The sequence below is a fragment of the Pristiophorus japonicus genome, chromosome 1 (assembly GCF_044704955.1).
Source record: "Pristiophorus japonicus isolate sPriJap1 chromosome 1, sPriJap1.hap1, whole genome shotgun sequence".
Taxonomy (NCBI): Eukaryota; Metazoa; Chordata; class Chondrichthyes; family Pristiophoridae; genus Pristiophorus; species Pristiophorus japonicus.
In genome coordinates, this window is record NC_091977.1 from 47,295,473 (window position 1) to 47,306,502 (window position 11,030).

Sequence of the window (11,030 nt, forward strand, 5' to 3'; positions counted from 1 at the left end):
TTTCTGAAGAAAATCTGGGGGGGCGGTGGCGGGGGGACCTATTTCCTGGGAATATTGTGTGGCATAGAAATAAAAAAGCAGAAATAATGGCAAAGTATATGAATGCAGGCTGCCCGAAGCTTTTCCTCTTTTATGCCAGTAATGATAAGCCGCCTCTCCATCTCTGTGAAAAGATGGTTGAAAAATAATTTGTTTTGACATTAGGTGGTGCAATGGGGTGGAGCACATTCCTTTCGTTTCTTTCACACACATTGAGCCGAATTAATGGGACAAAGCTTTTCTTACTCTGTTGGCTAAAAGTATTAAAGGTACTTGGATTGTCTCAATTTGTAGTGAGCCTAGTTTCAAACCCAAAACCACCCTTTATGGGCAGTATCACTCAGAAAGACCATAGGAGTGCTGGTGTAAGAAATGTAAAACTTAAACCTGGTGCTGTAGGCGATGCCCTTCTGAGGTTAGGGTTGAGGCACATTTTTGGGTCAAGAGAAGGTTTGCCATGAGCACCTTGGGACGTTTTACTACGTTAAAGGTGCTATATAAATACAAGTTGTTGTTGTTGAGGTGAGCTGTGCTGTACCTGGCCTGAGAGTGTTTGATACTGACCACTGGCTGCCTGGAAGTGATCTTCAATGCTGATGCCCCATACCTTGAGCACACAAATTCACCAGGTCAACCTGCGCATTTTACTGAAGTAGAAACAGAAAACGCTGGAAACACTCAGCAGGTCAGGCAGCATCTGTGGAGAGAGAAACAGAGCTAATGTTTCTGGTCGATGACCTTTCGCCAGAACATTGAACTTGGTCAAGAGAAATATCCATGTCCGATATATTATGTAAATACCTATTTTGTGAAATTGCTTTCTGCCTAATGAAATCGCTTTTGTGATTGCAGGTTCAAGGTGCATCATGCAATGCAGCAAGTGATTCAGCAAAGCCGAGATGCGATTATTTTGATATTTTTACAAGACATCCCCGATTACAAATTGAACCAGATGCTTTGCCTCCGAAGAGGAATGTTCAAATCACACTGCATTCTAGCCTGGCCGATTCAGAGAGAGCGAGTACCTGCCTTCTACCAGAAACTTAAGGTTGCAATTGGTTCAAGTAATCAAGTACAGTAACTTTACATCTAAGCAATAAACACTCGTCAGCCTAATATATGGGGTAAACATTTAAAATGGGCCATAAAAACAGAAAATGCTGGAAATACTCAGCAGGTCAGACAGCATCTGTGGTGAGAGAAACCGAGTTAACGTTTCAGGTTGATGACCCTTCGTCAGAACCCTGAAACGTTAACTCTGTTTCTCGTTCCACGGATGCTGCCTGACCTGCTGAGTATTTCCAGCGTTTTCCGTTTTTATTTAAAATGGGAAATTTGGGGGCAAATATTAGCAACAGAAATTTGAATAACTTCAGGAAATTATTTCCAAATTCATTTTATAAATTCAGCAATCAAATTCCAATTACTGTTATATTGTACCTGACCAGACAGCAGCAAAACTGGTCATGGGCACAAATTTATATTGCTGCACAGATGTGTTGGAGATTAATTAAGCAGGCTGATTGCCGAAGTACTGTGCTAAAACATCCTTTGGTTATCTCAACACGCACAAATCTCCATTCAAATGGACTTTATCAGATGATTCGTTTCTGCCAGTTACTTTCAGTGCAATTCCAGTCCATCCAGGTGGCTTTTGGAATGTAGTCAAGATAGAGAGAAGTCAAGTCAAATTTTCTTTATACATTGAAAGCAGCCAGCTTGAACCATCTGATACCGAGGACGAAGAATTTCCAGTGGGTTCTCCCATCTCCTGTGGTGACTTTGGTGGAAACATTAAAGAATTGATGAAAACGCCCATTTTTAGTCATTTACGGCATTTCCACAGCTGACAAAGTTGCAGCAGGGGTTCGAGAGAACTCCTGTAGAAATTCCAGGTGCAGATCTTATAGGGCAGTTATTCTTAACACCTGCGTATGTCAGATCTAATCACTGAATTCTGTCAGATACCGCACTGCCCTCACGTGAGTATCTGCACAGAAACTTACATGCAAAATAAATGTTTATCTTCATGAATGTGTTGCTATTTCATGCATGGATCAGGGTGCATGTGTGCATTTGTACAATTCACAAGCTTAACAGATGCATGTTGTGATAGTTACTTGTATGTCTACAAATGTATAACCTGTATGGTATTTTATATCTGGCTACCATGTCCTCAGTATAATGTTCTTTTTGTTTACTTTGCAAACTTATAAAGTGGTCCATAAGTCTTCTATAGGATTGTATAAAGGTGACCAACAGGAGGACCATAGAGGGGTTGACGATGCTAATGTCATTGAATGTCAAGAGGTGGTGGTTAGGGTCTTGTTGGAGATGGTTATCGTCTAGCATTTGTCCTTATTAGTCCAAGCCTGGATGTTATCCAGACTTGCTGCATGTTAACCCAGATATACAGGCTTAAAAGCATCTAGTGAGCTAAATATGCTGTGCTTTGGTTAAAATATATGTACCTAAATGATGTGCTATGCTGCACAAATATTGGTTAAAAATTCTGTTTAAGTAAGACTGGACTAATAACTGGTATACTAGTGCTTTTGTTCTTAATTTATATGTGTAGCATTAAAATCCGAATAGGGAGCACCTCACTTGCTTTCAGATTGGGTTCTATGACTGCATAAGAAGCAGATATAATGGGGTAGATTTTAATTACTGCCCAGCCGTAAAGCTGACATTGTCCAATTTTAGTTTCCATTGTTTTTGTTGTTTTTTGAACCTTATGAACCACAGAGGTAATCTAATGTGTTGTGCCTTAAAATTTGTACAGGTAGGAATGCAGCAAGTGCATCAGATGCTTTCCTAAGGTTGAGAGGGTGAACCAGATTAAGTTAAATGAGTTTCCAGCCACATATCCGCGGCATAACTAAAGCTACCTTTTTCCACCTCCGTAACATTACCCGCCTCTGCCCCTGCCTCAGCTCTTTTGCTGCTGAAACCCTCATTCATTTGTTACCTCTAGAGTTGACTACAACTCACTCCAGGCTGGCCTTCCACATTCCACTCTATGTAATCTTGAGGTCATCCAAAACTCAGCAGCCCGTATCCTTACTCTCACCAAACCACGATTACCCATCACCCCTATGATTTCTGATCTACATTGGCTCCCAGTTAAACAACGCCTCGATTTCAAAATTCTCATCCTTGTTTACAAATCACTCCATGGTCCTGCCCCTTCCTATCTCTGTAATCTTTTTCAGCCTTACAACCCCACAAGATGTCTGCGCTCCTCCAATTCTGCTCTCTTGAACATCCCTCATTATAACTGCACAACCATTGGTGGCCGTGCCTTCAGCTGTTTGGGCCCTAAGCTCAGGAACTCCCTCCCTAAACCTCTCCGCCTCTCTTTCCTCCTTTAAGATGCTCCTTAAAACCTACCTCTTTAACCAAGCTTTTGGTCATTTGCCTTAATTTCTTCTTTTATGACTCGGTGTCAAATTTATCTGTTTTGTCTTGTAACACTGCTGTGAAGCACCTTGGGGCATTTTACTACGTTAAAGGAGTTTATATAAATAAAAGTTATTATTATTAATATTCTGATCAGCTCAAAAGCAGCTATGTTAGTAAATGTTCCAAGAGCAGATTATGTTGGTCTTTCAGGTCTGTAGAATGCCTTCCAGCCTGGGTGCGCTGAGTGCCTTTTCTCCTTATTTCTTTCTCTTGTAATTCACCTCACCTCATTCTGTTTCTTGTCTCTTGCCTTTTGTTTACTGTGCACCATGCCAAATCTGCTAGCCATTATGGGTAAGCACTTCTGCCACAGGGGACATATTTTTCTTTTGTTAACAAAGCAAAAAAGTAGAAATAGACATTAAGCAAGGAACATAAGACAACTCAGTGTGTTATGACCTTTTGCCTTATGCAAGCTAGATATTAGCTCAGAATCGGCACTGATCTTCATTTAGCTGAATCAGCTTTCATTGTGCCAATTGTGACTGCAATTTTGGGGCCGCTGAACTAGGTGTTACACAGTGACAATTCATATATATTTTTTAAGCTGAGCAAGATGTTGATACTTAAAGTCAAGGAGGCTGCAAATTGACTGTCAGAAACTGAAATTCAGTTCTGCAATTAGTTCAAATACTGAATCGACAAAGTCACATTGTTGTTAAAAACCTGACTGGTTCACTAATGTCCCTCAGGGAGGGACTGGTCACACCTATCCAGTCTAGCCTACAAGTGACTCAAACCCTATACTACATGATGGATTCTTAATGCCCACAGGGCAATTAAAGATGGGAAATAAAATACCGCCTTGCCAGATCTCAAGAACAAACTTTTTTTAAAACACAGTATTTGCGGTTTAACCGAAAGTTATCAGTTGGGACAATGAGAGCTTGTAGGAAAAATGTTGTGCTTGCATTTTTGGAGTGCCATACAGCCTTTGGTGTTGTGGGGGATTTTAAATCCAGCTGATGTATTATTTAAAAGGTGCTTGGATGGGCACTTGAAGTGTCGTAACCTGGAGCTGGTAAGTGGGATTAGACTGGATAACCTCTTGTTGGCTGGCGCAGATACAATGGTAAGTACTTCAGGGAATCAAATACGACCAGTGTGATCTCCTGGGCTAGTTTTGATCACCTGGATGGGTCGGAGAGAAATTTTCCCAGATTTTCTTCCCCAATTGGTCTGGGTTTTTATCTTGTTTTGCCTCTCCCAGGAGATCGCATGGCTCCGGCTGGGATGGAGTGTAAAATGTTGATATGCATAGGGTATCGCAGTTGTGTGGGACGGACTGGTTGGGCTGAATGCTCTTTACCTTTCCTTCATTGTTCATAGGTTTATATGTAACCTTCAAGGCTACTGACCGAGGGCCGTGTGGCTCTTTGTCGGCCGGCGTGGACATAATGGGCCGAAATGGCCTCCTTTTGCGCTGTAGATTTCTGTTTCTATTGTAGAGCATAGATTGTCAAACTTGGTTCCTGAGGGTAAGGTCGGGTCACCAGATTTCTGATTTTGTTTTAATCTATTTGATGACAAACTAGATTATTTCAGTTTACTGTATATTAATAAGACAATATTAAGATTTTAAAATGTGGGTATATTTTGTTAGAATGACATAGATTATGGTGTAATAAGATAGAAATGTTTAAAATTATGCATGGACGGTACGAGAAGCCACAGATACAAGATTAAATGTGAAGGGTTAAGGAGAAAATTCTTTACACAAAGAGTTGTAAGTCTGTGGAATTCACATTCAAGCTTAGTGGTTGAGGCAAAAACTATATCAACGCTCAAGATTAGATGGATGAAAGAAAAGGGGATGAAGTGACGTGGGAATAAAGCAGATAAATGTCATCTGGACTATTTGTTCGAATGTATGGTTAAACGGTGACACCCGAGACTAGTTGGGCCAAATGGTCTGTGCATATTACAGGTTGGACCTTTGTGGTCCGGCACCTCACCGGTGCCGAAACAGAGAATTTTCCAAACCACGGGAGGTCACGCCTAGTTTAGGCTTACCAATACCTGCCGACAGTGCCCGGGCTCCTGTGTGTGTGGACGTGTGTGTACGCATGCTGGCAGCCAGTGGGCGCGCACACACTCACTGACTGACAGCCGCTCCAGCCAATCGCCGCACACACTCACTGGGTGACAGCCGCTCAGACAATCGCCACACACACTCACTGACTGACAGAGGCTCCAGCCAATCGCCGCGCACACTCACTGACTGACAGCCGCTCCAGCCAATCACCGCACACACTTACTGGCTGACAGCCACTCCAGCCAATCACCGCGCACACTCACTGGCTGACAGCCGCTCCAGCCAATCGCCGCACACACTCACTGACTGACTGCTGCTCCCAGCCAATCGCCACACGCATACCGCAGCAGCAACTGAGCCCACTTTCTAAAACACCATTTAAAGTTGCACTCTAAGATTGAACAGATAACACATTGCAACACTCACTGAGATGGCACAGATAACTTCAGACTGTAAAACTCACTGAGATTGCATTTCAAACTCATAGGCTAAAAATTTTTTTTTTTTATAAACCCTCCTCTCCCTCAGGCCCAACTAATGCCGAACCACGGATGTTTCCGGACCAGAGAAGTCCAACCTGTATAATTTAATTTATCACTTCTACACAATGAAGGCATTGGGTAAGGGGGAGATGTAGGGGTAGAAGCAGGCAATGTGGCAAGAGGTTAATCAGATGTGGGCAGGAAGCTTGAGCTCATGAATGAATAGTCCACTAAAGTTTCTCACATCAGGGTTTACCCCAAGGTGGGATCAGCGTGTGTGTGGGCGGGGGGTGGGGGGAGTTGAAGGAGTCCAGGGAGGATATCCATTGATGTTTGTAAGGACTAAAGAAAATAGCTTTAGTTTTGCAGATGTTTCACTGGGAGAAGATTCATCCAGATCTTGTGCCAAAAGGCAATTTGAGTGGTGACAGCATGGATTTCAGGTAGAAGATGGAGAAATAGAGCTGAATGTCAACACTGTACATGTAGAAACTGAACTCATGCTGTAGTTTTGTTCTGTCTTTCAAAGTATCTTATATAAGATTTCCACACGTTTATATATTATGTTGTGATGCTTGTGATTTGTAACTTTTTTATTCGTTCCTGGAATATGGGTTTCACTGGCAAGGCCAGCATTTATTGCCCATCCCTAATTGCCCCTGAGAGGTAGTGGTGAGCCGTCTTCTTGAACCGCTGCAGGTCCTGTGGTGAAGGTACTCCCACAGTGCTGTTAGGGAGTGAGTTCCATGATTTTGACCCAGTGACGATGAAGAAACGGTGATATATTTCCAAGTCAGGATGGTGTGTGACTTGGAGGGGAACTTGGAGGTGGTGGTGTTCCCATGTGCCTGCTGCCCTTGTCCTTCCAGCTGGGAGACATGATTGATCATTTTCCCCTCAATAAAATATGCCACTAGATTATGGATGGCAGCACAGTGTAAAATTTATTTCTCAGTGCCTAACTTAGAAATAAACCTATGAATGAAGAGAAAAATCTATTTGTCCATAAATTGGCGTTTACATTTTTGGACAGGGTGAGAGAAAAAAATTGTCCCCTTTGTTTCCTTAGCTATCAGGATACATAAATAAAGATAAATCTTTGGTAGATAAACAAATATGGAAAACTTTTATAATTGTACTTGTGTATTTTTTCACTGGGTGTATGTATTTGTCAGCTTTATTACTAAAATAAAGTACATTTGGAACGTGCATTCAGCACCTTTTGCCTATTTGTTGGATTTCTTCCATGAAGAATACATGCATGTAATTTCTCACCAAGTAAATCTTTTTAACCAAAATAACCTTCAGTTTTATTTTGCAACTAAGGAAAAAGAGATTTTGTTCAGTCAGAGTATTAACGGATTTGGAGCAAAGGCGGGTAAATGGACTTGAGTTACAGATCAGCCATGATCTAACTGAACGACGGGGGATGAAATAGGCTCGAGGGGCTGAATGGCCTACTCCTGTTCCTGTGTATATTATCCCAGAAACTCAGTTTACTGCAGCGGAAACGTATGTTGGTTATTGCCAGGAGAGTAAATGGAAGGTTTTCTTCATCTCTGAAATAGCACTGTCAGCCACCCACTACCAGCAAACTTTTATCATCATAGAGCAAATAATTTTATAACCATTTTCTGTAAATATGTGTCAATATATTGATATAGCTCAACTGACCTGCTTGACCAACGAATATAAACCCAGGACAAAAATATTATCTTATCACATGTGCACCAAATTTAACAACTGATGTCCTCTAAGAATCTGTGTTTCTTTAGAAAATATTAGATCTTGCGAATTGTACAGTCATTTCCGATTACATTCACACAATTCCATATTGTATTTTTACTAAACTTAAAATAACTTATTGCATCAGTTATGTACATTCCTTTAAAAAAAAAGGGAAGGCAGGGTCCATATTGCCTAAACCCAATGTCCACCAAGCTCCGACTCATCCTTCTGGCTAACCCATGTACCCTGCCAAAAATGAATATCAGATCCATCAAAAAGGGATGATACAAAATGTGCAAAATTGTGCAAGACTCAGAAATAAAAATAATCGGGCCGATAATCAAAAATGTTAACCTCTCCTTTCCCTTTACAGATGTTCATGTAACTGCTCTGTATTACTGACATTTTCTGTTTCATTATAGATTTGTAGCATTTTCTATCTTCCAGTCCTTAATTGTACAAGACTCCTTTTATCCTGAAATGGAAAATGACTTCCTCTAGTGGCTTAGTTAAGAATTTTTTTTAAATCATAATATCAAGCCAGGCATAAGCACTGTACCTAGAAATGGGCTTAAATCACAGTTTAAAATTGGTGCCATTAGCATAAATATATGCAAGTTTAACATATTTCTGGCTGTCTTTTTAGACTACACAAATACTAAGATCCTAGAGTCTCAAACTATAGTTCAAATTTAAAATTAAACAGTGTCCATTGATCAGGGTATGTAATATATTCCCAAAACAATCTAAAGAACGCAACCATTTGCATACTAATATCAAAGATATTTAAAAGGTCTTGATAGTTTAAGTCACTGGTCATCTCATCCAACACTCAGATGTGTCAGCACAAAAGGGATACATAATGAACAGCATGTCTTTGCCTTCAATGGTTTCTTGGTCCACTGTTGCTGGTTGAGTTATTGCTGTCTGCTTGTCTTTATGTAAAAATAAAATTAAACGACATTACTGAAAATCTGAAACAACAGAAAATACTAGAAATACATAGCAAGCCAGCACGTACACAGAGTAAATCGGGTTAACATTTAAAGTGCAGAACCTTCATCATAATCGAATATTGGAGGTTTAAAGCTACCTGTGCAAAGCTCAATGTCCATCCCTCGATCCTGACTGGTCTTTGTTTTCACTGAGCTCTTTGACCACACCATCCTCCTCCAACGCCTCTCCTCCATTGTCCAGTTGACCAGGTCTGGCCTCGCCTGGTTCCTCTCTTACCTGTCTAGCCATTGCCAGAGAATCTCCTGCAATGGTTTCTCATCTCGCCCCTGCATTGTTACCTCTCGAGTACCCTCACACACACACACACACACACACAGGCGGTCCCTCGAACGAGAATGACTTGCTTCCACAAGAGTTCACAGATGTTTCGATGAAGGACCCAATGTTACAGTCGTGAACTCCAATTGAGGCGGTGGAAGATGCCTATACATGGATTTTTTTTAACGTGGGGTGACCATTGCACACCAGCCACCACACGGGCTTGACAGAGCTAGGCCCTTGGTCCAATAGCAAGGGTTGAACCAAGAAGACTGGAGACCTGTTCTGCTGTACGGACCTAGTGCGCACACATATCGCAGGGTGGGCTGGCCCGTGCTGCCCCTGGGCCCTCGCTTCTTCTGGACCCCCATACCCTCATTCGCCGCACCTCCACCACGAAGGATCTATTTTATTCCCTCCTATTTCTCACCTACATGCTGCCCCTTGACAACATCTTCCAAAAACACGTCAGGTTCCACATGTACGCAAACAACACCCAGCTCTACCTCATCACTACCTCCACTGCCTCTGTGTTGTGAGACTGCTTGTCTGACATCCAGTGCTGGATGAGCCGAAATTTCCTCCAATTAAATATGGGGAAGACCATATTTCAGCCCCATCCACAAACTCTGTTCCATTCCCCTCCCTCTCGATTGTCTCAGGCTGAACCAGATTGTTCGCAACATCAGCATCCTATTTGACTCTGAGCTGAGATTCTAACTCCAAATCCTCTCCACCACCAAGATCGTCTACTTTCACCTCCGTAATTATCGCTCATCTCAACCCTCAGCCCATCTTCTGCCTAAACAATCAGCCATGCTTTTGTTACTGCCAGACTTGACTATTCCAATTCTCTCCTGGCCGGCCTCCCATCTTCCACTCTCCATAAACTTGAGCTCATCCAAATTCTGCTGCCCGTATCATAACTCTCACTAAGTCCCATTCATTCATCACTCCTGTGCTCGCTGACCTCCACCAACGCCTTGAATTTATAATTCTCATGATTATGTTCAAAACGCTCCATGGTCTTGCTCATCTATATCTCTGTAATCCCCTACAGCCCTACAACCCTCCAAGAACTCTATATTCCTCAATTCTGGCCTCTTGTGCATCCACAACTTCCTTCGCCCCACCATTGACGGCCATGCTTTCAGAGGTCTAGGTCCTAAGCTCTGGAATTCCCTCCCTAAACTTCACTGCATCTCCACCTCTCTCTTCCCCTTTGATGCTCCTTAAAATCTAGCTCTTTGACCAAGCCTTTCGTCACCTGTTCTAAAGTCCTCATCTTCCGTCTGAGGAGGATGGTCAGACAGGATTTTGATATCACAATTGAGAAAAGGCACAATGTGAAAGGGAGGTATTTTGGGAGAGGTCAAAGGAGTTGGAAAAAGGAAAAAGAGTCAGATCCAATAGGAAGGACCCAAAAGGAAAGCTTGGAGGCAGAGGCAAAGGTGGCAGAAGAGCATGGTATCATGTAGAGCTTGGAATTTGTTGAGATCAGGGTGTACAGTAACGTAGGGAAGATCTTTGCTCAGGAGAGATTGTTTTGAATTAGAAAGGGTAAGGTCAGAGGAAATGGTGAAAACCTGCCAAACAAGCATCATGATATGAGTAAAGAAAGGAGAGATGGGTCAATTGGCATTCATGAGTTGTTTGAGCCTCTGATTTTTATCTGATGGGGGAAAAATTGGGCCAATGCCACTGAAGGGACCAAAACATGCCTGCTCAGAGGAGTGAGCACAAATACACCAAAAAAGAAGCCTTGCCAAAACGGCAAGTTATAGGTCCAGGATGGGCGGGACCTATGGGGTTGGTAGGTGGCTGCCTGTTTCTCTTCTGTGGCATCGTCCATGCCCGAATGGCCCCGGAGAGGGAGCACGGGGGGGCCCGCCGATACGCTTGAGGCCTTCCACCACTGGTGAACGCTACAGTGTCTTATTGATATTCACAATAACATTGTCATTTAATTAAAACAGAAAATGCTGAAAATGCTCAGCAGGTCAGGC

At 42.4% G+C, this 11,030-nt stretch overlaps 1 protein-coding gene across 4 annotated transcripts in view; it reads left to right on the top strand.

The window, feature by feature from the left end:
* Window positions 1-7,217, top strand: part of LOC139263353 (toll-like receptor 3) — a 28,450-nt gene extending 21,233 nt beyond the window's left edge. For all 4 annotated transcript variants that reach the window (XM_070879300.1, XM_070879319.1, XM_070879330.1 and 1 more), the window contains one exon: window positions 892-7,217. In XM_070879300.1, the coding sequence (XP_070735401.1) occupies window positions 892-1,120 (229 nt within the window). In that variant the 3' untranslated portion in view covers window positions 1,121-7,217. The remainder of the gene's footprint in view (window positions 1-891) is intronic.
* The last annotated feature ends 3,813 nt before the right edge of the window (window positions 7,218-11,030 follow it).